We start from the raw sequence: 23,240 nt of genomic DNA, 5'->3' as shown, positions 1-23,240 counted from the left end.
GTGACCTGCAGGTATCAGATAACTCACATCCATCCCATTATAGTAGATTTTTCTTGCCATTATATGGGAGCACAAGCTTTGGCCTAGGAACCAAATGCATTCCTCCATTCCTTTCTAACTTTTAAGCCTTTAGCTTCAAGTTTGTATATCTTTTACTCCTTTCACGATCGTATCATTGAAATATAGGATTCTACCGGAAGTGCTTATTCATTTTATGATGCCGGTCTAGTCCCTAATTAACCAACTCGCTCAAACCACTCTCTGTGCATTCTACAGCCCTCTCATCCGTTCCTGCTTATTTTCAGGAATTTAAACACTGTAATTTTAAGCCTGACAAAGTAGAAGGGGCAATCAACTTCAGAATGAAGTTTAAGAAAAATGTGGGTTTGACCTCCAGCCAAACTCCCTGCCTAAACCACACCCATTCCCCCCCCTTCTGTATTCACCTGCAGCCTTCTCCCGTTCCAAAATCTAAATACATTGTATCCTGCATTCACAAGCTATGTTTGCGCAATACCTCTTGGCCAACTCAGGTAGAGAAACAATCAGTGAATTTTCACAACAGACTAAACTTGATTAGCATTAACCATACTAAAGATCTTATTCTGGTTTTTCACGTTCTGTGAATTTAGTCTATTGGGTTCAATGCACCATGCAAAATGGATTAAGGGTAATTAGGAAGCATGCTGGTCATGAAATGTGGGAGACAGTGTTGCATTGGGACTGGAGATCCAGCTTCAGGTTTACTCTCAGTGAATCTTAACTCACAAAGTGAGAGTGATAATGGAGGAGAAAATATGATGCATGTTGCCTTAAAGTCCTGGAGGAGAGGTAGGATATAAACTCAACAACTGCACAAACTGCGCAAAACATACACACGCTTTCTTTTTAATGTGAATGCCACCATCCTATATATGACTTGTTTTCTATTCTATTTCAATTAAATTTCCTTGGACTTCTTAAATTAGTTCACAAGAAGAAACATTAATGCACTCTTGAAAATGACACGAATGCATCCAACACTTAAAACCACCACCAAATCAACATTTATTTAAATGGTTGTCTTTGTGGGAGCATCTTCAGGCGGTCAACTACAGGAAAATTCTCGCTGGGGACCAGATCCCACCAATAGCCTATAATTACTGCCTGTGGCAGCCAGTGTATCATTTAAAAAAATGTAGCACAACTTATTAATGGTGTTTTTGCAGTTCCGTTTGGACCATGAGGTCAGAGTGGCTAACTGTTTGTTTTTGACCTCTGGGAAACAGTATCAAGAAGAAAAGAAAAATGTTTGCTTGCATTAGCTGAAATAGAGAAAGATTTTGAACTCTTGACTCACCGATCCGAATGGACGACAGCTGCCGTCTTTGGATCAATGACATGGACGATGATACCACGATGTCCCCAGCTTCGTTCAAAGTAATATCCCCCTTCTTCCATTCCCCCTGGATTCAGAGTCTTGTTTAAGAAAGTCCAGGACAGCTTTCGCTCACCGTGAACCTCAAGAGTTCCCCTGTTAATGACGCCGATGTATTTTCGCCCAAAGTAACTGTCAGGCTGGGTGCCGTCATCAGCCCTGTGGAGTTAATTTGAAGAGCATTTTTTCCCCTCACCTTTGGGAATTTGCTGTACAGCAATAGTCAAAGTGCCCCAAAATAAACAGAGTGTACTAAAAAGCCATCGGTTCAAATAATCAAATAAAGGAAGATTCATTGATGAATAAATATTTTCTGAAAGCAGCAGAAAATAAAATCAGGAAAATTTATGATGTTGCAGCAGAAACCGGAAAGGCCACCAGGAAAATTAAAATTAGAACAGAACAGAATAGAGCAGAGCTGGAAGGGACCTTGGAGGTCTTCTAGTCCAGCCCTCTGCTGAAGCAGGAGGACCTATACCATCTCAGACAAGTGACTGTCTAGCCCAGACATGTCAAACACAAGGCCCGGGGGCCAGATCCGGCCAGCGAAGTGGTTTCATCCTGGAAACAGTGAGGGAACGGCCCCCGCTGCCTTGGCCCAGAGACCCTCCTTCTGCCAGAGACCCTCAGTGAAGTAGCCAAGGACCACTCGGGACGACAGGCTAGTAACAACAGATTTATTTAAGAGCAAAGGCAAACATAGAATAACTCGTCCAGCTTTTATAGCCGGCAGCTGGTAGTGAGGACCAATCAGCGGTGTTCATTTTGGCGCCCTGTCAGGCAGGGACCAATCCGCGTCGTCTTTTGTTGACAGCTCCGGCTTCCGCGTGTCTTGGTGTTTTGACAGCCGCGAGCTGTCAGTGGTTGCGCCTGCGCTGTACGGTGGACGCTTTGACAGCTCAGGCTTCTTCGTAGTCCGGCGTTTGACAGCCGCGAGCTGTCAGTGGTGGCGCCTGCGCGGTGCGGGGAACTTTGACAGCTGTCAAAGTTCCCGCGTGTTTTCTTGTCAGGCTGCTTTTAGTTTATACGCTTGCTGCTGCCGTATTATTTGAACAGTTAACATATATACATCTCTCTCAGGGGATTGTTTACGTATATAACACACCCCTTACCCCTCCCCTGGTGCGTTTCCGTCTTCTTGGATGTTTGAACCTGCCCACTGATAGTCTTTTAGGTAGGTGGGTGGTCTTCGATTCCTGTTTGAGTGGCGAAGGGGTGGAGGGTGGTGAGGTTCCGGGTCTTCGTTTTGGTGTTCTTCTTCCTGGTTTGGAATAGGCAGCATTTCCGGTGGGAGCTGTATGCTGGCATTGGTTGGTTGCCCAGAATTGTGTGGTGGTTGTCTGGGTCTGAGCTGATCAATATGGCGGCGTATGTTGCCCTGTGCTTGCGTAGCTATAAGGTATGAGATGGGCCCTGTTTGTTTTATTACTGTTCCTTGTACCCACTTGTTTTTATCTGTGTATGATCGTGCCCAAATCAATTGACCTGGGTTGAGTGTGCGGGTAGGGTGGGGGTGTGGTTCTTTTTCTGGATACGTGTCAGGGTGCAGTCTGTCCAGACGTGTTATTAGCCTTCTCCCCCATCTTAATTCTGCTGGTGATTTGCCGGTCGTAGAGCATGGTGTTGTGTGTTGTGCTAAGAGGAACTGGCTGAGGCGCCTCTGCCAGTTTCCTTTAACGAATTTTTTTAATGCTTCTTTCGTGGATCGTACCATAATTTCAGCCATTCCGTTTGACGAAGGGTGGAACGGCGCCGACGTGACCAGCCTAATACAATTCTTCATAGCGAAGATCTGAAATTCACGAGAGGTGAATTGAGGCCCGTTGTCAGAGACTATGGTGTCAGGTAAGCCGTGCGTAGCGAATATTTTTCGTAAAGCTTGAATAGTGGCTTGGGACGTTATTGTTCTAAGGGGGGTGACTTCCAGCCATTTTGAGTGGCTGTCTACTACAATTAAGAAACTTTGGCCTTGGATGGGTCCCGCAAAATCTACATGTATACGTGACCAAGGGTTTCTTGTTGTCTCCCATTTATGGATTGGAGCCTGGGGTGGTTCATTCCTGGTCTCTTGACAGGTATAACACCCACCTACGTACTTTTCTATTTGTTTATCTATGCCTGGCCACCACACATAACTTCTAGCCATCGCCTTCATTTTTACAATTCCAGGGTGTCCTTCGTGTAAAATTTGTAATGTTTGGTCTATGTTTCTCTCTGGTATGATGACCCTATTTCCCCACAGCAGGCATCCTCTATGTGTTGAGATCTCATTTTTTCTGTTATAATAAGGTTGGAATTGAGGTTGTGGATTTTGAGCTGGCCATCCTGTTGTGGCCCATTTGAGGATTCTGGCAAGTATTTTATCTTTGGCAGAATTATTAGCTATGATGTTTGCAGTCAGGGGGCATTCTGGAAGTTGGGAGATTGCTAAAATCTGGCTGGCTGGGGCTGGGTCTGGGTCCCTGGTTTGTATGGGCAGTCTGCTGAGGCAGTCAGCATGACCCAATTCTTTACCTGGTTTATGTATTAGTTGATAGGAATAGGCTGCTAAGAAGGTTGACCATCTTAGCATTCTCGGGGAGAGAATTTGTGGAGTAGTTTTGTTCCACGTGAATATGCCCAGCAGGGGTTTGTGATCTGTAATTATAGTAAATGGTCTTCCATACAGGTAATCGTGAAATTTTTTGACCCCTGCTACTATTGCTAGGGCTTCCCTGTCGATTTGGGCGTAGTTTCTTTCAGCTTTGGTTAGAGTGCGTGAATAGAAGGCTATGGGTCTTTGTGTGCCGTCCTTGAATATGTGACTTAAGACAGCCCCGATTCCATAGGGAGAGGCATCGCAAGCGATGCATATTGGGGTGTCCTCCCTGAAAAGGGTGATCGTTGAACTGTGACAGATAATCTTTTTTAATGATTGGAAGCTATTCTCATGTTCTTTGGTCCAGGACCAAGTTGTACCCTTGTCTAGGAGTCTGTGCAGAGGCTCCGCAATAGTGGCCTTATGGGGGATGAAGGCATGGTAAAAATTTAACAATCCTAAAAAGGATTGCAGCTCTTGCTTATTCCTAGGACTGGGTGCGGTTTGAATAGCCTGTAGTTTTTCTGAGGTGGGGTGGATGCCCTGGCTATCTATTTTGTACCCTAGGAATTCAGTGGATGTGACTCCAATAGAGCACTTTTCCCGCTTAAGTTTGAGGCCGGCTTCTCTGAGCCGGCTTAGCACAGCTGACAGCCTGTCAGCTAAGTTCGCTTCGTTTTCTCCGGCGATGAGAACATCGTCGAAGTAGGGGCAGACCCCGGGTATTCCTTTCAGGGTCTTCTCCATGATACCCTGAAATATACCCGGGGCCGCCGATATGCCAAATTGGAGCCTCTTTACCTTAAAGGCACCGCGGTGGGTGACAATTGTCTGGGCCTCCGCAGTGTCCTCAGTGACAGGTAGCTGTAAGTACGCCTGAGCGAGATCGAGCTTGGCGAAAAGGGTGCCCGAGCGGATGGAAGCAAATACGTCCCTTACCGCTGGCACCGGGTAGGCATGGGGGCTGAGGGCTAAGTTGACTGTCGCCTTATAATCAGCGCACAGTCTCACTTCCCCATTAGGTTTGATTGGGGTGACGATAGGGGTCTCCCAGGTTCCCCCTTCTGTGGGCTCAAGCACCCCTAGTCCTACGAGGCGATCAAGTTCGTTTTCGATTTTTTCCTTAAGGGCAAAAGGTACCCTCCTGGCTCTTATCTTAACTGGTTGGATTGCAGGGTCTAACTGTAAGGAGATGGGGGGACCCGTGTATTTCCCTAAAGTGCCATCGAAAACGTCGGCGAACTTATCGCAAACGGCTTCTAGGCTGGGTGTTAGGATGGTGTTAACCCCAGTTAAAGCGATACCTAATGGACTGAACCAGTTTAGTCCTATCAAATCGGTGCGGTTCCCTGGTGTGACTAAAACCTCCAGGGGCCCCTTGAACCCCTTGTACTGCACTACGACCCTGGCTTTTCCTTCCACCGGAATGGGGGTTTTCTGGAAGTCAGCTAGGTGTACCTGAGTTTGTTTCAGGGGGATTTGTCCTCGGCCCTTCTGACAGATCTCCTGATAGGTTGTTAGAGAAATTAAGGAAACTGCCGACCCGGAATCTACTTCCATGTGGCAGGGCACCCCCTGAATCCTGACCCAGATCTTAACCTTGGAGCTTATGCTGTTTACCCTGTCCACAATCTCTACCAGGGGCCCTGGGTGGGGTTCTCTGCTGGCCTGGGCAGCTGGCCTACCTGGGGGGTTTGCCTCCACCTCATTGATGTTGTCCCGGCCCTTGCTGCGGCACACCGGCTTGATGTGGCCGGTCTTCCCGCAATTGTGGCATTTCGCGTTCCTAAAACGGCAACCTCCTCGGGCATGATTGCCCCCGCAGCTGGCACAGGCGGCTCGTTGCTCATAACGCGGTGGCGGTGGAGGGTTCCTGGCTCCCCGGCGGTCCGACGTCTTTCCCCTTCTCGGCTGTCGGTGCTCCATTCGGCGTTGTAGGGCTTCTCCGTCGGTGAAATCTACCGACTCTCCGCTGTCGCTGAAGGCTGCGCTTTCCTGGTAGACGGTCGCGGGGGTCTCTGGGGTCGTGTTGGTCGGCTTCTTCTTGTGGCTGTGTTCGTATGCCATGATCTCCCTGGTCAGCTCGGCCAGGTTCATGTCGGGTTTGGACGTCAGTTTTTTTTGTAGCTTCTCGTCCCTCAGACCGATCACCACCTGGTCTCTGATGCGGTCTTCCAGGTCGGGGAAGCAGCAGTTCCTTGCGGCATGCCTGACCCCGGCGATGAATTCGTTGGCGGGCTCGTCCTGCCGTTGTTTCTTTTGCGCGAATTGCACCCGCCAGTATAGTTCTGATCGAGCCGGCATGTAGTATTTGCTCAGCTGGTCCACCAAGTCCGCGTAGGAGACTTCAGTGATGGGCACTGGGCTGAACAACCCGACGGCTGCATCGTACACCGGGGGCCCGCTGATGTACAGCAGAGCGGCGGCCTTTGCTCGGTCGTCAGTGATCTTACTGACGAGGAGGAATCCCTCGACTTGGCCGAGGTGTGATTGCCATCTCTCGGGATGGCGGGTATCAAACTCCCTCACACGGCCGAAGTTTGCCATGTCGTCCGGTCCTGGGTTGCTCCGATGGAAGTTAAAACTTCCGTGACAGCTCTTGCCGGGAACTCCCTTCCTCGGCCGTGACTTCAGCTCCGGAGCGATCCCATCCTCGTCGCCAGTGAAGTAGCCAAGGACCACTCGGGACGACAGGCTAGTAACAACAGATTTATTTAAGAGCAAAGGCAAACATAGAATAACTCGTCCGGCTTTTATAGCCGGCAGCTGGTAGTGAGGACCAATCAGCGGTGTTCATTTTGGCGCCCTGTCAGGCAGGGACCAATCCGCGTCGTCTTTTGTTGACAGCTCCGGCTTCCGCGTGTCTTGGTGTTTTGACAGCCGCGAGCTGTCAGTGGTTGCGCCTGCGCTGTACGGTGGACGCTTTGACAGCTCAGGCTTCTTCGTAGTCCGGCGTTTGACAGCCGCGAGCTGTCAGTGGTGGCGCCTGCGCGGTGCGGGGAACTTTGACAGCTGTCAAAGTTCCCGCGTGTTTTCTTGTCAGGCTGCTTTTAGTTTATACGCTTGCTGCTGCCGTATTATTTGAACAGTTAACATATATACATCTCTCTCAGGGGATTGTTTACGTATATAACACACTCAGATCTGTCCCACTCCTGCCCAGGCCCCCATAGGCACCCTTGATGCCAACGATGTAGAGCTGGCCACGCCCACCCAGTAGGCCATACGCACTCTAGCCATGCCCACCCAGTAGGCCACGCCCACCCTGGCCACACCCACCTGGCCCCCTGAGGGCAACCGCAATGCTGATGCGGCCCTCAATGAAATTGAGTTTGACACCCCTGGTCTAGCCTCTTTTAAAAAAAATCTCCAGTGATGGAGTGCACATGATTTCTGGTGGCAAGCTCTTCCACCGGTTAATTGTTCTCACTGCCATTAGGCGCCAAAAGAAACATGCTTTGTGAAGCAAGAATTCCATAACAGGGGAAGCTACTATGGGATAACTAGTCAGTAGCAAAAAGATTCAAACAGATCCTAGTCAGATAATCCAGATGTGAAGAAAACTTCCAAACAGCTCTACTTGCCCCTGAAGATATATCTTTGGAAGTACTGTTCTCATCCCGATTCTCAATTTTACAATCTCAGAATTGCAAAAGTTTGTAATCGAGTCTCCAAATATAACCCGAGGGTTGGGTTGATTAGGAATATATAAGAAAAGAGTTTTGTATAGGCAATGATGGGTCACATCTAACCTAGACCCTGCCATTGGCGCTTCAAACTAAAATCCTTCACCAGAAAAAAAAAACCTAGGTAATTTTAATTGCATTCTATCTTAATAACCTTCAATTCAGTCTGTTTTTATTCTTGGGAGTATCCGTTCTGATCTGTAATAATTCTACATATTTCTGCAGGGTCCAACTTTGAACTTTGACCCATATCTGCAAAATTAAGTATCTGCTGATAAGCATCCTTCTTCTCAGTGCAGTGTAATAATTTGGGTGTTTAATGCATCAGATCTCTGCTCCTCCATCCATCCATCCAACAACAACAACAACAACAAAAAAGCCTTGTGGGGCTAATCTTCAAAATTATGGATGAGGTTGGTTTAATTACATACCGTCCATATAAGATGATTGTCAGGCTGCTCCGGAAAGGGCAGTTCTCACTCCCAATATGTAGTTCTCCATCATTTTCTATCCGTATATGACGAGTGCGCAAAACAATGGGGGCTGTGTTATCTTTAATCACTAGTTTTCCTAACAGAGGAAAAGCAAAAGCGGTATTTAGTTGGTTGATTTAAAACCGTACTATAAAGTTAAGATTTTCCTTCTGTATTATCCATGCTTGGATTTCCCGGTTGTACCTCTTTTGAAGGAAGGCAAATGATAAACATGGTCTATAATGCGTATTTTTAATCTTCTGATTTTTTCCCCTCTCCTTGCTGGATTCTCTCTAAACGAATTCTCTACAAAGAAAGGCTTTCTCTTTTTCAGAAGGAAAAAAAAATCAAATTGGTGATCATTGTCTGTATAATCCACAGATAATTCACCCACAGTTTTGGTTTCTGATCCACATGGTTGACTCTTTCTTCGGAGGGGGGCGTCATGCAGATTGGGTGAAGTGTGAACTCAGTGGATTGATCAGACTTCTATATTACAGAACAGACATGTGAGCAATTAATTAAAAATGTTTTACATCCTTCGCTTCTGCAAGACAAGTAGAGAGTAAGAACATACACGGGCCAGCTCTGTTTGGCACCACTAGCCAACAGGGCCTTTTTTTATAGCAGACTGTGCCTTTACCCATCCTATAATTATGGACTCTCAATGAATGATTAGGAGGACATTGAAAAAGGAAGTGGGAAAGAAACACAATAATCAAATTTGCAGTTTCTCCAACTGGGACAACAACCCAAGCTTAGCTTAACTGCAGACAAGGTAGCTGATAAAATATATTCCCCAGAATTTCCACCCTGATATTGACCAAAGTTGGTTTTATCCATATTAAATTTAACACTGTTTATCTTGACAATGCTATATTTGTACCCGCATTATATGAGTTCTCTTTGTCTTTTAATTTAGTGGGGAGCAGTACTCCAACATAAATCTCCCCATAAATAGAGGCCAACTTTCTTGAGAGGAAGTCCAACAAAATGTTTACTAGATGATGCTGTTTATGTAAACCTGCCCTTGATATAAATAACTGAAAATGTCTCTACCAAATCCAGTCATTAGCTAAGAAAGCAGTGTAACATTTATCCCTGGAACCAGCAAACTAGAATACCAGAGAGAGGCATGCAGCCTTGCTTGCTGAGATCCTGGGAGTGAGGAAAGTGCTTTTGTTTTAGAACAAATTAAAAAAGGAATTTTGCATTCATTCCAAAACAAAGGTAATAAATAATGAAACAAGTATATTTATCATTACTTGCATTGATACCTATCTGGATGGGAGTTAAAATTTCCTCTAACGGCAATGAAATTTGAATAAAGTGGGTTCCCAAAGGCTGTCATATTATTGCTCCCAAATGGTGCCTCATTCCAACTTAATTGTCCCAGAATGCCCAATGCATTTCATCACTCTATTCAATAACAATCTTGGCAACTTGAAGATGTATGGACTTCAGCTCCCAGAATTCCCAAGCCAGCATATGTTGAAGTCCAGAAAAATTCTGTTCTAGGAATCTGGAAGAGGTGGATTCAGCTGTCATCCTAAATACTTGAATATTTAACCTAAATAGGAAATTAGATGCTTATTAGCTCTGGTGGCACAGTGGCGAGAATGCAGTACTGCAGGCTACTTCTGCTGACTGCTGGCTGCCAGCAGTTTGGCAGTTCGATCCTGACCGGCTCAAGGTTGACTCAGCCTTCCATCCTTCCGAGGTTGGTAAACTGAGGACCCAGATTGTTTGGGGCAAGAGGCTGATTCTATAAACCCCTTAGAAAGGGCTGTAAAGCACAGTGGAGCGGTATATAAGTCTAAGTGCTATTGCTTTTGCTATTAGAATAAAATGAGATCCGGCATCAGATAAATAGGGGTTTCATGGGAAAAAATATATCAAGAAATGAATGCAATTTTTAAAATCACTTTAAGACTATTAAGCTTATTTTCATTTAATGAAGGTTTTTTATAAAACAAATGAGTAAGCCCTTCTGCACTACTGCATATAACACAGATGTTACAGCTTCTCACCAAACCAGCCTTACCTCCATTTGTGATGACGATGGAATGAACGGTGGCAGAAGAAGATAAGAGAAGCTTCCGGCCTTGGCTAATGTTCACGCGATTCCCTTCGTCATGTCCTGGCTGCCAGGGTTCCAGTTCTGGATCCAAATGGGGACAAGGTGGGAACATTCCTGTTGGCACACACAAAGGAAACATGGACTTCTCTATCTGGTACATAGAACAGAAGTCCATGAAGCTCAGAGGGCAATGGGATCACTTCTGAAGCTGCTGAGTTAGGAAGCAGAGAGAGAATGAAAAATTGGGCTGAGGGGCAGAGATAATTTTAAGAATGGTGTTGCTTTCCCCCCCCCAACATTTGTATTTGTATCTTGTTAAAATTTTCTTCAATATAAAGTATTTTTTTAAAAAGAGAGGACTGATTCCTGATACGTGGACAATAGAGGAACAGGTAAAAAATCTCAAGCCCATCTCATTCTAATGTAAATATTTTTGTGACATCAAAAGCCTGTGGGAAGGCTAAATGTCAGACTAGCGGGACACGTTGACCTGCTCAAAAGAGTAAGGTCCGGCCACTATGTTCACTGGCTCCCTATCCTCTAGATCTCCAGCAAGGCATTCCAGAGGTAGACTTAGAAAATAAAAGGGTGGTAATTGTCTTCTGATAAAAGGGTGTTTTATGACTGCCCCACACCCCTATTTTACAAGAGGTCCTAAACAGGCTTTCAACATTCCAACGTTGGCCTCCAAAGTTGGGCATTTCTTGTCTAGAATATTCCTGCTTTGGCTCCTATGAGGACAGGCCCAGATGACTCAACAGAAGGCACCATTTTAATAGGCAACCATCAAAAGCTGGTAATTCAAGGGTGGGTTGGGGGCAATTTTAAGTCGCACAGATGGTTAATGGCCAAGCTTGGAAGATAAATCAAAGAACCGATTGCAAACTGCAGCCGGGACAGTGACAGTTTTACAGCCCTTATCTTAAGTGTCTCTTTCTCTTTGTCCACTCTCTATTTGCCTCCCGACACAAATGAAATCTCTCATCCAGCGCAAACGTCCCCGTGATTTAATACTCAGCTACAAACCCGCCTTCCCCCCATCTTTCACAAGATCCAATCAAGAAGCCTACTGACTTTTCAGATAAGCTTTAATTGTAGCTCAGGACATCTTACAATTTGGAGCACACTTCTTTAAAAGTCAGAGAAAATAAACAGGTAGAAATTAGGCCACAAAAACAGGGCTGACGTTAGTATGGTGTGTTGTTTTAATGTCTCTCATGATAAACCGGGAGAGATATTAAGTGGATGTTGCTTTTAACCTAGGAATTTCCTTTGTTGAAACAGAGAGTCTTGCAACAGCTCTTACCCATATGTTGAGCGGGTAGCATTAATAAGACAGAAAGTGTGCTGATGGCCAGGAACATCATTGGATGTGTAAAGGCCTCTTGATCTTCTTTGTCTTCTGCAAACCTGCAAACAGGAAAAATCAGAGCAAGAGGAATCATTCAGCATTTGTCCGTGTATGTTTCATATAAAAAAAGGATCATCAAGCAAGATTAAGCTTGACTATATGACTAAGTAACATGTTAATGTATCCTTTTTCTTAACTTGGCTGCACAAAGGTAAAAATTATGCTTTTACATTCGCCCACACCGGCTCACCTTTTTATGCACCCTTTGCATGGGCTTAGTATTAAAATTGGATGGCATTATAAAAACAATGGGGATAAAAGCCTTGCGCAAGTACCACCAATTCATGTGGTGGAAGAGTCATGTGGAAACAAGAGAATTTAGTCTCAAGTTATCCCCGGCTTCAAAATCTATTTCAGCTTTAAGTGTGTATATCTTAAAGCTCACCCCCTTGAAACAAAAAGAGTGGTGTGATCACGCACCACACAAAGAAGGAGCATTTAAAAACTTTTAAGATGAAAGTCAATTGCACACAAGAACAAAAAAAAAACAACCCAAGAATTGTGCAACTCTTTCAGATGCAAAGTTTATTATTTATTTATTTATTTATTTATTTATTTATTTATTTATTTATTTATTTCATTTCATTTCATTTCTATGTGTCCTTTCTCCTCTAAAAGATGACTCTCATGATAAACTGGGTGATATATTAAATGTATGTTGCTTTTAATTTGAGAATTTTCTTCATTGAAATAGTGAACTATTATCATCTCTGGGCTAAATTCAATAAATTAAAAAAATATATTTTTTAAAAAAAAAGATTAGATAGATAGATAGATAGATAGATAGATAGATAGATAGATAGATAGATAGATAGAGATATCATGGCTAGATTGATAAATATATTCAGCACATTTTCAAACGGCCATCAAATACAACGCGAACATCAATAGATACAGCATAATCATAAAATAACCCAATATAGCAGAAAGAGAAATATTTCAGAACTTAAAAATTTAGGAACAAGAAAACAGAAGAATGCCTAGTGGTAGTCCTTCATTAATGGATACCCCAGTAAAGAAAGTCTTCTTCTCCTCCTGTCCTCCATCAGATAGTCAAGGCATCCAGAGGAGAAATTTGAAATAAAATCTCAGTGAAAAAGTGGGCTATCTTATTTTTTTTTTCTTGCTGATTACTCCATATGGCCACAGGTCAGGCTTGGTATGAGAAGGTAGTGTGAAGGAGCCAATATCCATCCAGCCAGGATTGAGGAAAGACAAAACTTTCATTTCTATGCAGAAGCAGAAGAGGACGCCTCTGAGTTTCACACCCAAGGAGTGCATTACAAAAAGGCAGAGTTATTTTTACACAATTTGCTATAAGAAACAAAAGAGGAATGCTGATAGATTCATGACAGTCGCACATGCTCACAAAACAAAGCCATATTTAATTCCGCTCCATTATCATGTAAATCGACTACCTTGTATGGGTGATTTTTTTTACTATTATAATGATGAACTTTCCTTTCTTCTGAACACTTGTTCAGATTCCCCTAACCACTGTTTTTAAGCTAAATATCATGACACCTTCCTAGATTTTAATAACTTGCAAGGTATCATAGCCAAGTGTCAAAACCACAACCTGTTAGCCAATCTTATATAAGAAACATCTGTGGTCAACCTATGACATGTTATAGAAGTGTTAAAGAAGTGTTAGGCAAAGACACAGCCAAGCTAATGGTTCTGGCTATAGTTAACTCATAGTTTCAAAAGCCTGAAATTACTTTTCTGTTACCTATTTCCTTAGCTTCTTATGAGTATAACTCTGTGGTTTGTATCTCATGATTTATGTTGATCGCTTTTATTAGTACCCTATTGTGATTTATGTTGATTGATTATTTAGTATCCTATGACTATCTCTGAGTGTTGCATCATTTGATTTATAATGATGGTATTTTATAATTGTGATCATGATTTATCACCTGTTCCTTGTATGTACACTGAGAGTTTAGGCACCAGAGACAAATTTCTTGTGTGTCCAGTCACACTTGACCAATAAAGAATTCTCTTCTCTCCTCTCCTCTCCTCTCCTCTCCTCTCCTCTCCTCTCCTCTTCTCCTCTCCTCTCTCCTCTTGTCCTCCCCTCCCCTCCCCTCCCCTCCCCTCCCCTCATCTCTTCTCTTCTCTTCTCTTCTCTTCTCTTCTCTTCTCTTCTCTTCTCTTCTCTTCTCTTCTCTTCTCTTCTCTCCTGTTCTGCTTATAAGCCACCAGGCCCTCAAGAAGGGGGGGGTGTAAGTAAGATAAGTAAGAATCAGGAAAATTTCCACTCGTCCTATAATATTTACGGGAATAATTAGTGCGGGGGTTGAACCAATGTCAACACTGAGTGGCACCATGAATAAAACTAGGCGAGGCCATCCTTTTTTTCTTTTCTTTGGCATGCTTCCCTCACTTTTCTTGACATCCCTTTTAGTCCCTCTCTTCACCTTTCTGATACCATCTTTCCTTTCTCTCAGCTCTTACAAAACAGGCTAGTGCAGAGCAGGTAAGTTGCTTCCCTCAGACGTATGAAGTCCCTACTTGCAAAGAGCTTTTGAAATTGTGCCAGGAGCCCTTTGTGATGGTTGGCCTGATATATGAGAATGCATTTCCTCAAACTTCATTCAAAGCCAAAATTTCTACATCCATAGTAACAAGGAATTTGGATGCCAGGATCACTTCTTTAACCCAGAGTTTCCTTGCTCCTTGAACCTCCAACTAATTCATTGTTTAGATGATTAATATCATTTGTATTTTTAAGAATGGCTGTCAAAACTGGTGGACAAAACTGGTGGCCATAACTTCCAATTAGGAGACAGAAATGGATACTCACGCAAGGAAGAGACAGTTCTAATATCTTGCCGCAACCTAGCGGCTTCAGATCTGTTAAAATCACATCTGTACAAACCGCAAACATCATGCTAGCTGCAAAGTCTGAGAGCTTCAATGCCCACACATCCAGAAGATACCAGGCTAGAAAAGGAATAGCTGTAGATCAAAGAGACAGAACCTCTAACCATGAAAGAAACAGGTTGATTAATATTTAGACCAGTGTATCTCAACCTTGACAACTTGAGGATGTGTAGACTTCAACTCCCGGAATTCTCTCGTCTGTCTGGGGAATTCTGACAGTTGAACTCCACACATCTTCAAGCCGTCAAGGTTAAGGAACACTGCTTTAGAGAAACTGGAATGCTAATGATATCAATTAAATTGAAACTAAAGAGTATACCAACCTTTCCACAGCTTTTTCATCCTATTCATCCGCCCCAGCAAGACTATGAGAATTATTCTAAAGCACAAATGCGCAGTTGCCCATTTGCCAGTGCTGTTGAAATAATTGCCGTGCAGGTAGGCGAAAAGATTATCAGCCACTGCAGTAAACAGGTCAATGGCATTTTAAATACAAAGAATGCTCAACCTCTTCTTAACAATTATACCGGATAAGACAAGGCCAACAATATTAGACAGCATTCTTAGACAGCATAAAGCACATCGCTAAGACTGGATTCCTGCAGAGAAAAAAATGCAGATCTGGAGTCTCAAACTGCAGCACAAACCTGGTGCCATGTTAAAAGAGACGGGTAGATTTCTTTTCTTGCTAGTCAGCCAGCCAGATTGATTTGGTTACTGCAAGTTCTGACAACATGTTAAACCTTAGAGTGGGATAACACGCAACATTCCCGTATTTCCATCACACAGAGAACTAAACAAATATATCACATTATGGCTTGTTCTTAGAAACAAACCAAGATAATGGATGGGTTTCCAATACACACTGGACATGAAGTACACAACCATGTTGTAGCCTAGTTAAATGTTGTTTTTCCCCCCCTGCAAACCCACTCTTGATGTGGATCACCTTTTTCCCAACCAGGCAACTTGTTAGAAAGTACAACTCGATGTATCTTGGCTCAGGAAGAGCTGAAAAAACCCTGTAAAGGTTTTTCTCAATGTAAAGACATGTCCATGAATAAATCACTCAAAATACGGAAGCTCAAGCCCTTGAAGAGATGGCTACCTGCTCCAAGCAGAACCAGCCAGCTTTTAAATTCCATCAGCAGCTGCATGAATAGGCCACTGTTACTCTTCATGGGCAAACTAGGTTCTCCAATTGAAGGCAGAACATAGATTTTCAGCCTGTTTGATTTTGGAGCTAGAGGTGGAGGAGGAAGAGAAAGTCAGAATTCTCTTCTTTACAGTGGAAAACACAAACCCAACTATTTATCATCTCCCAATGCCAGCACGAATGTGTAGAACTTCGCCTACTGCCAGCTGGCTCCATTAGCAATCTCCTAATTCCACAGTCACCTGGAAATACAGCAAATGCCTTTGAGCTTGGCTGGAAAATGATGCCTCATTATTGCCATCCCCTGGGAGCTCTCATCAAACAGCATTCTTATTTCCTTTAATGTTCTAGAAGAGCCATAGTTGTGTAGGAAACTCAAGAGAGAAAATCTGTTTCCAGAGATGATGCCCAAGTATGGCAGAGGACCTTGTGCAGAAGCCATCCGTAGACTTCACGGGCTTGGGTTTGCCAAGCTTGCAACCCCATCCTGAGTCTCATCTCCCTGCACTCCCAGAAAACTCAGCAAGAGTTCTTTCCGTCCCGTTCAATTGAATGCAATCAGTGTCATTTATCTAAGTGGGACTTTACTGAGATTCCGAATATGTGATTTTTATTTTTTTTACATGTGCAGAGAAGCTGCTCCCAGGTCTTGCTGCTCAAGAGGGGAAGCTGAGTCGGCGAAGGTCAGGAGACAACCTCATGAAGAGGCTGGTGCCACATTCCTGCAGGGATGAAGCCTACGAATAGATCTGTCCATGGTGACACCACATTCTTGCTTTGACTACCCACTCACTTGTCTAAAAGGAAACCTACCGTGACCGGATTCAAAAGTGCACCAAGCTGCCCTAAGGTAGATTTGGCATGGACTTGGTTTTTACTGCAAAGCCATCCGTTATGGTACGTTATTGCACAGCATTACTTGTTTCCCTCAGCAATAATTTATGGAAATATAATTAAGTGAACCATAGCTTATGCAGTGTGTGAACTAGGATAATGCTTTATTCCCCCCTCCAAAAGCAGGAGAAAAGATAAGTTACGATGTGGTTTTTCTAGTATGAATAAAAACCCCTGTCTCATCCCCTTGATGAGACAGATGCTTGGACACCTCCATTTGTGAAGGGGCCACTTTCTGGATAGAGAAAACCTAGTGCAAGAAGCAAAAAAAAAAAGACCAGGAATAATGCCAAGGAAGAGACATGTTCGAGGTCTTCTCTCAGACTTCAGAGCTGGCAAGATTTAAAGTTTAAGTGACAAGATTTAAAGTCACCAAACCAACCCCGTGCAGTGAAGTCTGTTCCTTTTAAGGAATCTCTGCTTGTTCCTCTTAAAAAAGCTGAAATTTAGCAGGTGTCACATTATCCTGCACAGAAATGGGAGGGCAGAGAAAGTCCGATGTCTTTCATGACATTCCAAAAGGTGTTTGTGATTTTACTGTTCAGAAAGTAGCTCACTTCTTATTAAGTAACTGGTTGAGCCAAAAGAGTTAGAAAATCTATTCCAATATAAGCTGGAAGGACTCTTAAACACCCACCCACCCACCCCCGCCACACACACACACACACACACACACACACACACACACACACACACACACACACACAAGTAGCCATTAAGGAGCTATTTGGCTAGGACATCAATGGGTTTTATATCTCTTATTCTAGCCAAAGGCTTGTTTTGAAAACATTCCCAGCCACTGGGATTTTTCCAGATAGCAAATATTAGCAGATGGTTGCTGAAAGCCAATAAAAAAAGGACCTTTGATAATTGCTTACTGCAGGTGTCAGTCTCCAGACAGAAATTAATGCAAAACAAGGCAGTGGTAGCTCACAATTGTTATTCAAGCCAGAAGGCCCAGCTGGGTCAGGGTGATGCCCTAGGATCCTTGGCGAATTTTCAACTACAATGTACAACACAAAACCTCCAGCCCACTCAATGCTCGAGGCAGAATATCCAGCCCAAGATAAGCAAACTGAGGCATTTTTTTTGGGGGGGGGGGACTAAAGTATGCATTGCAATCCAACCCAGTCCAATCCAATTAATGTAAACCTAACTGCTGGAACACGCAGCAGCCAGGGATTATGGGAGTTGTAGTCCCCTGCAGAATGAAAGGCACAACTTCTGGCAAATTTTTGTCCTCCCTTCCCAGAGCGGTGGGTCCCGTTGCTAGTCCAAAGTTTTGAATTCTACTGTAATGTGAAAGAGATTTCAATAAATAGAAGTAGATTTGCAAATCCTCTCCAGGGGTCAAAAGGGAGGATTTTTTTTAACATCATAAAACAAAACACGAAACCCCTCTGGTTTTTATAAGCAATATAAATTCAATGAAGTTGTCTACCTTTGCTTATTTGGGAACCACAAAAAGGTGGAATATGCAGAACTCTGAAACTCCACTGCCAGAGTATAAGAATAAAAGAAAACTTTAACTGTTTTTTCCAATATAAATCTTATTGAAATTTCATCAGGCATAATAACCAGACACTTGTACATCTCCTTTTAAGGATCAGAAACTCGCTTTATACAATGATGAAGTAGAGTGCTGCATTCCTTTAACACTTATCTACCTCTGCTAATTTCACACCAAATTGAACAGCTTCCCAAGTGTCACAGAACACTTTTATCACTGGTCCTCTAACTCCTTGTAGCCTCTGGAGTTCCACTGTATGCTGCAGTGTTTGTTCGCGCGCACGCAAAATACTGGACTCCACACGTCAAGGATCTGCCTTTGCTTCAGTTATTTCTGTCTGGATGTGCCCAAAAGTGCTGTTGTTCAAGGAAGCAGAAATTACACTGCAATAAATGGGACCTTCAGTATACAGCTTAAAATTCCAGGGCTAAAATCCGACTCTCCAACTCCTTAAGTACACTTCTCCAAGCCCCCTCACATTTGTACTGGGACAATCGTCACTTGCCAGCGACCCACAACATTGTCGGCCCTTAACAGAAGAACAAACCCAATTTCCATTCTATCCTAGCCCTATCTACATATTTTCTTCCAAAAAAAGAAAAGAAAAGAAAAGAAGTTTTATCCCAAACCAGTTTGGACATCTCTGCTTTAGATCACCGAGAATCCAACCCAATCCCTGATTCTACTGTAGCCAAGGATTTCCCACCACGACAAAACAAGCAGAAGTTCAAATGTCCTCATTTGCTCGATGAACAAATTATTTCGAGGTACAGGACAAGTCTTAGCTCGCTTGAAACCTACCTGGAGTAGTTTGAGGACTTGGCGTGCGCCTGAATTGCCCTTCAGTGACCCTTTGTGGTTCCCCAATTTGTGCTCTATTCCAATTGCTTGATTGGCCAGCTGCTGAAACCTGCTCACTGCTCCAGTCTCCTGTACTTGCTTGTTTCTTAGACGGTGGGGTGGAGACGTGTTTTTTTTTTTTGCCCTCCCTCTGTAGCATAGATCTTGTTTATCAGTGGCTCAACTCACCTTGTTTTCCCCCTTGTCTGGGTGGCAATTTGAGTGAATGTGTAATTTTCCAGAAGGTCAAACTTATTGTTTCCACATCTTCTGCTGGGCAAGTAATATTACCCGTGTCCCAGGCAGAAATTGTAGAGCATCCTTGTCTTTGTTGAGTGAAGGTTGAGATCTTCCACCACATGAGGAAAAGACACCGTTGCGAATGACGTTTTGTGTATCTCTGCTCCTGACCTAACCCTGAGAAACTCTCGACATTAAAGCAGTTCAGATGGTCTAGGAGCGTCTTCCTTCCAGTTCACAATTTCAATCCCGTGGAAGGATTAAAAAAAAAAGTAGACTTTCCACAAAGCAGCAAATAACTTTCAGGTCCTGCAAAAATCATTTCATATGTCTCAATGGAAATATTTTCTTCCTGCAGATCCTAGCAGATAGATAGATAGATCCAGGCAACCTTGCTCGTCTAGGATTGAGCAAGATGTAAATTTGCCCTTCCAAATTCCTGAATTTCTTTGAGGCTGTTTTGGTTCGGGGTGTTTTTTGTTTTTTAAAACAGCAGCCGAGAGTCCTTATGGATCCGTAGGTAGGCTTGAATGCCTGTGGGCAATAACTTGGGAACAGGTCGGAAGGCAGAGAGAAGCTAAGCAGGTTCTCACCTATGGGTGAGGCTTTCCTGAGAGGAAGATTCTTACGCCCTCTGCCTCCTACCACGGATGGCCAAAGCAAAATAAAAGTCAATCAAATCTACACACAACTGCCCTGGTTGATGATCCTGGATGCGGCGGCCTGCAAGGAATATTATCACGCCCCAAACTCCACAGGTATTTCTTTGCAAAAACTAAGCCATGATAGTAGAAGGAACAAAATTGCCCTACCTGTGTTTTACAGATCAGTTTTCAGCTGTCCTCATCTTTGTTCTGGGTTGTTGTGTTTTTTTTTCCGGGTAGCCTCAGGTGTCCTTCTGCCCCCAAACTCTCCAAACGTCCTCACTTTTTTATCTGACAGAGTTTTATTTTTGAGTCATAGAGGCAAGCGATGCTCCATGGTTTCAGAATGAGTCAGTGACATGATGTCAAGCAGAAAAGGAGGCAAGGCTGTGCCAACGAAGGAGAAATTGAGCCACCAGGGAACAAAGAAAAATCCAGAGACCTAACCTCAGAATGGCCTGGAGCTGAGCCTTAAAGGCTCCTAATACAGCGAGAGCGAAATGGAAGAAACGCCAGCCAGAGCCATCTGCAACCGGGCAAAATTCTAAAATGGCCAACTGCTGTGGCCCTTCTGTAGAATTACCCCAAAGAAAATATTTATTCCCCTATGAAGAAGAAGCACCAGACAGTCGCAGTTACTCAAAACAAACCACAGGACACAACACAGAACCTTCAAGCAAAGCAAGGATTCTATGCGGATAATTACAATTTTCCAAAACATCTAAAGGACAGTTTAACATTAGCGCTAAAATAATAGCTTTAGTCCTTCAACATCAGCCATCTCCGCCATCTCTGGATATACTTTTCAGAAACTCGGCGAGTTGCATAGAATTCTGGAGCAGGTTGAACTTAATTTTGCCTGGAAAATAAACCACAATGCATCGCAGCCTGCTAATTGTAGACTGACCAGTTTCTAAAAACTGAAGCCAAGAATTTGTTTTTTCAATCTTAGAGACAATTGAACTAGACATTATTCTAATGCTAGCAAAGTCAATAGGGAAAGATGGATTAGCTTAATGACCAAGTGAGCCATTTAACAAATGCAGTGATTCATTTAACAACTGTGACAAAAAGGACATAAAACTGAGTGTGACTCACTTAACAATCCCTTTGCTTAGCAATGGAAGTTCTGGTCCCACTTGTGTTTGTAAGCTGACGACTGCCTGTATTCAGGAGCCATTAAAAAGATATCTGCCATGAATCTTCCATGCACTTACCTGAGCAAAAATTCTATTGACCTCAATGGGACTTCCATTGCAAGGGAACTCTCAAATTTGAGCCCAACACACAAGGGTAATTGGCTCCAGTATCTGCAAATTTATCCAGGCGCAAGTGAATAAAGAGATGCAATTTACGGCTGAATGGCACCTTGATAGATTTGATTGAAAAGAAACATGGGTGTTGAAGGTAGATAGCTGAGGATGTCACTATCCTCATTACTGTTTCAGAAGGGGGGGGTGTCAAAGAGGCCATCTATGTCAAAACTGAACAGCCCTCTCTCAACAGAGAGGGAGAGATACAACATCATCTATCTCCAGTCTACAACACAGTCCTTTCAGCAGTTACAAGAAGGCTCCACACCCAGTTGTACCCCACAGGTGAACTTGAGGATGCAGGTAAACCTCCAAGTGGCCTCAATGACTCTCTAAAAGGCGGCAAATGACCAGTTGTCTGCAAGGAGTATATAAATCCTTGCGTTTCCCACCATCCGGTCAGCTCTGAAGCAGCTTCTTGGATGAGAAGCAAAACGTCTTCAAAGAAAAACGAAGTCCAGTTGCCTCGTGCAAAAGCACCTTTGGGACAAACATGACCTGGATGACTCTCCATACACATCCACAGGATTGTGTTTTGCTGTCCAAATTCAACAAAGTCATGAGAAGGCCTTGGGAGGATGCAGAGATATATATATCCTACAACTTACCCATGCCTTTTAGACCCAGTAAGCATCAATGCATTTAATTCCTTGTAAGTCTTCCACATCCTTGCCAGGATATCTCAGGAAAGAAGAGCTTTAAATATCTGGTTCCATTTTCCAGATCTGGCACTGGATGCCTGTTTGAGGATCTAAGGATGTTCCACTTCATCTAGAGAAACCAGGTGCGACCCAAGAAGCAACTGCAGGGAGTACCTTTGTGACTACAAAAAAACCTGCATTTTCAAACCAAAACTTACCTTCATCTTCCCAGGATTAAGGGAAGGGTTTGAGTTCCAGTGAAATTTAAACCCTTGTCCTCTTCTGCTTAGAAAGGAGCAGAGCTCGGCGTATGAAATAACACAACAAAGCTTCTTCCCCCCCCCACCCCGCCCCGCCCCTCAGAATACAGCAAAATGTATTTATTGGCGGTCAAATGAATGTAACATTTTGAAGGCATTTTCCAATTAAAAAAAAAAGTCCGTAACGGCCATCTCAGGAATACGATGTCGCACACCCTGCAATTAAAATGTTGCACGATGTAGCTGATTTAGCAAGCTTTCAAGAGTTTGTAGAATGGCATTCTGGGTTGTTCCCAAAAAGTCTTTGTCACATCGTCCATCCTCTGTGCTCTTCCCAACATTCAGGGGATACAATATTGGCGAGACTTGGATTTCTGATCAGCGGATTTTAATCCCAAGGGACTGGGTTCTCCTTGATATGCAAGCGTAGCAGAAGTCAACTGGAAGGAGAGAGAGAAACAGAAAAAGGGAAACGCAACTGGTCAGTTGGGCAAACATTGCAATGTTCAGTTCCCTGAATTCTTGTTAACACTTGCTCGCATTCCATGAAATGTGATATAGTGTAGCTTGCTTAACGTTGCCCCTCGAGATTTTTTTGTTTTGTTGAATAAGTGCCCATTTTTAAAAGACACTGAGAAGAAACCAGGATAGCCTCACCCAAGGACACGTAGGTATGTATTTCGGAGAGATCTTTTTTTTTCTGGCAATAGACCCTCATTCAGCATCTTTATCTTCCAAGCTCCTGAAAAGTGCTTTGCTTTCAGGACAAATTTTTGATCTCTCTTTCAGCTGTGCAAGATCCAGAATATGATCCTCTAATGGAAAAAGTATGCAGAAGAACCCAAACTCTTACGTTGGGTGCTTAAGATTGCTCTCATCAATGGACGCGTCTACACCCCAGGGCTGAATATTTCTGCTTGAGAGCTGGTAATTGATTTTCAATTCTGACTATTTCCATGACATTTGTGGCCAAACACACTAAAACGTACAAAGAACAGTTACAGTGAATTGGGTATGTCTAGTGTGCCTGTAACCGTCATAAAATATGAACCGGTTGAAATGTTGATTGCACGATCGTGGGAAAGGCTGCAAAGGTTGCAACTGTGAAAAATGGTCATAAGTCACTTTTTTCCAGTGCTGTTGGGACTTTGAGCAGTCACTGAATGACTGTTGTAAGTCAAGGACCTCCTATACTGAGAAATAATTCA

At 43.5% G+C, this 23,240-nt stretch overlaps 1 protein-coding gene across 1 annotated transcript in view; it reads right to left on the bottom strand.

The window, feature by feature from the left end:
* Window positions 1–21,977, bottom strand: part of CEMIP (cell migration inducing hyaluronidase 1) — a 72,681-nt gene extending 50,704 nt beyond the window's left edge. The window contains exons 1-5 of the mRNA XM_083371190.1: window positions 21,740–21,977; window positions 11,541–11,644; window positions 10,199–10,348; window positions 8,113–8,251; window positions 1,340–1,576 (exon numbers count right to left, since the gene is read on the bottom strand). Coding sequence (XP_083227316.1) covers window positions 1,340–1,576; window positions 8,113–8,251; window positions 10,199–10,348; window positions 11,541–11,644; window positions 21,740–21,798 — 689 coding nt within the window. The 5' untranslated portion in view covers window positions 21,799–21,977. The remainder of the gene's footprint in view (window positions 1–1,339; window positions 1,577–8,112; window positions 8,252–10,198; window positions 10,349–11,540; window positions 11,645–21,739) is intronic.
* Window positions 21,978–23,240: the final 1,263 nt, after the last annotated feature.

This window comes from Vipera ursinii, assembly GCF_947247035.1.
Source record: "Vipera ursinii genome assembly, chromosome: 11".
Classification (NCBI taxonomy): domain Eukaryota; kingdom Metazoa; phylum Chordata; class Lepidosauria; order Squamata; family Viperidae; genus Vipera; species Vipera ursinii.
The sequence above is the reverse complement of the archived record's forward strand: the minus strand, read 5'-3'. Positions and strand labels throughout refer to the sequence as shown.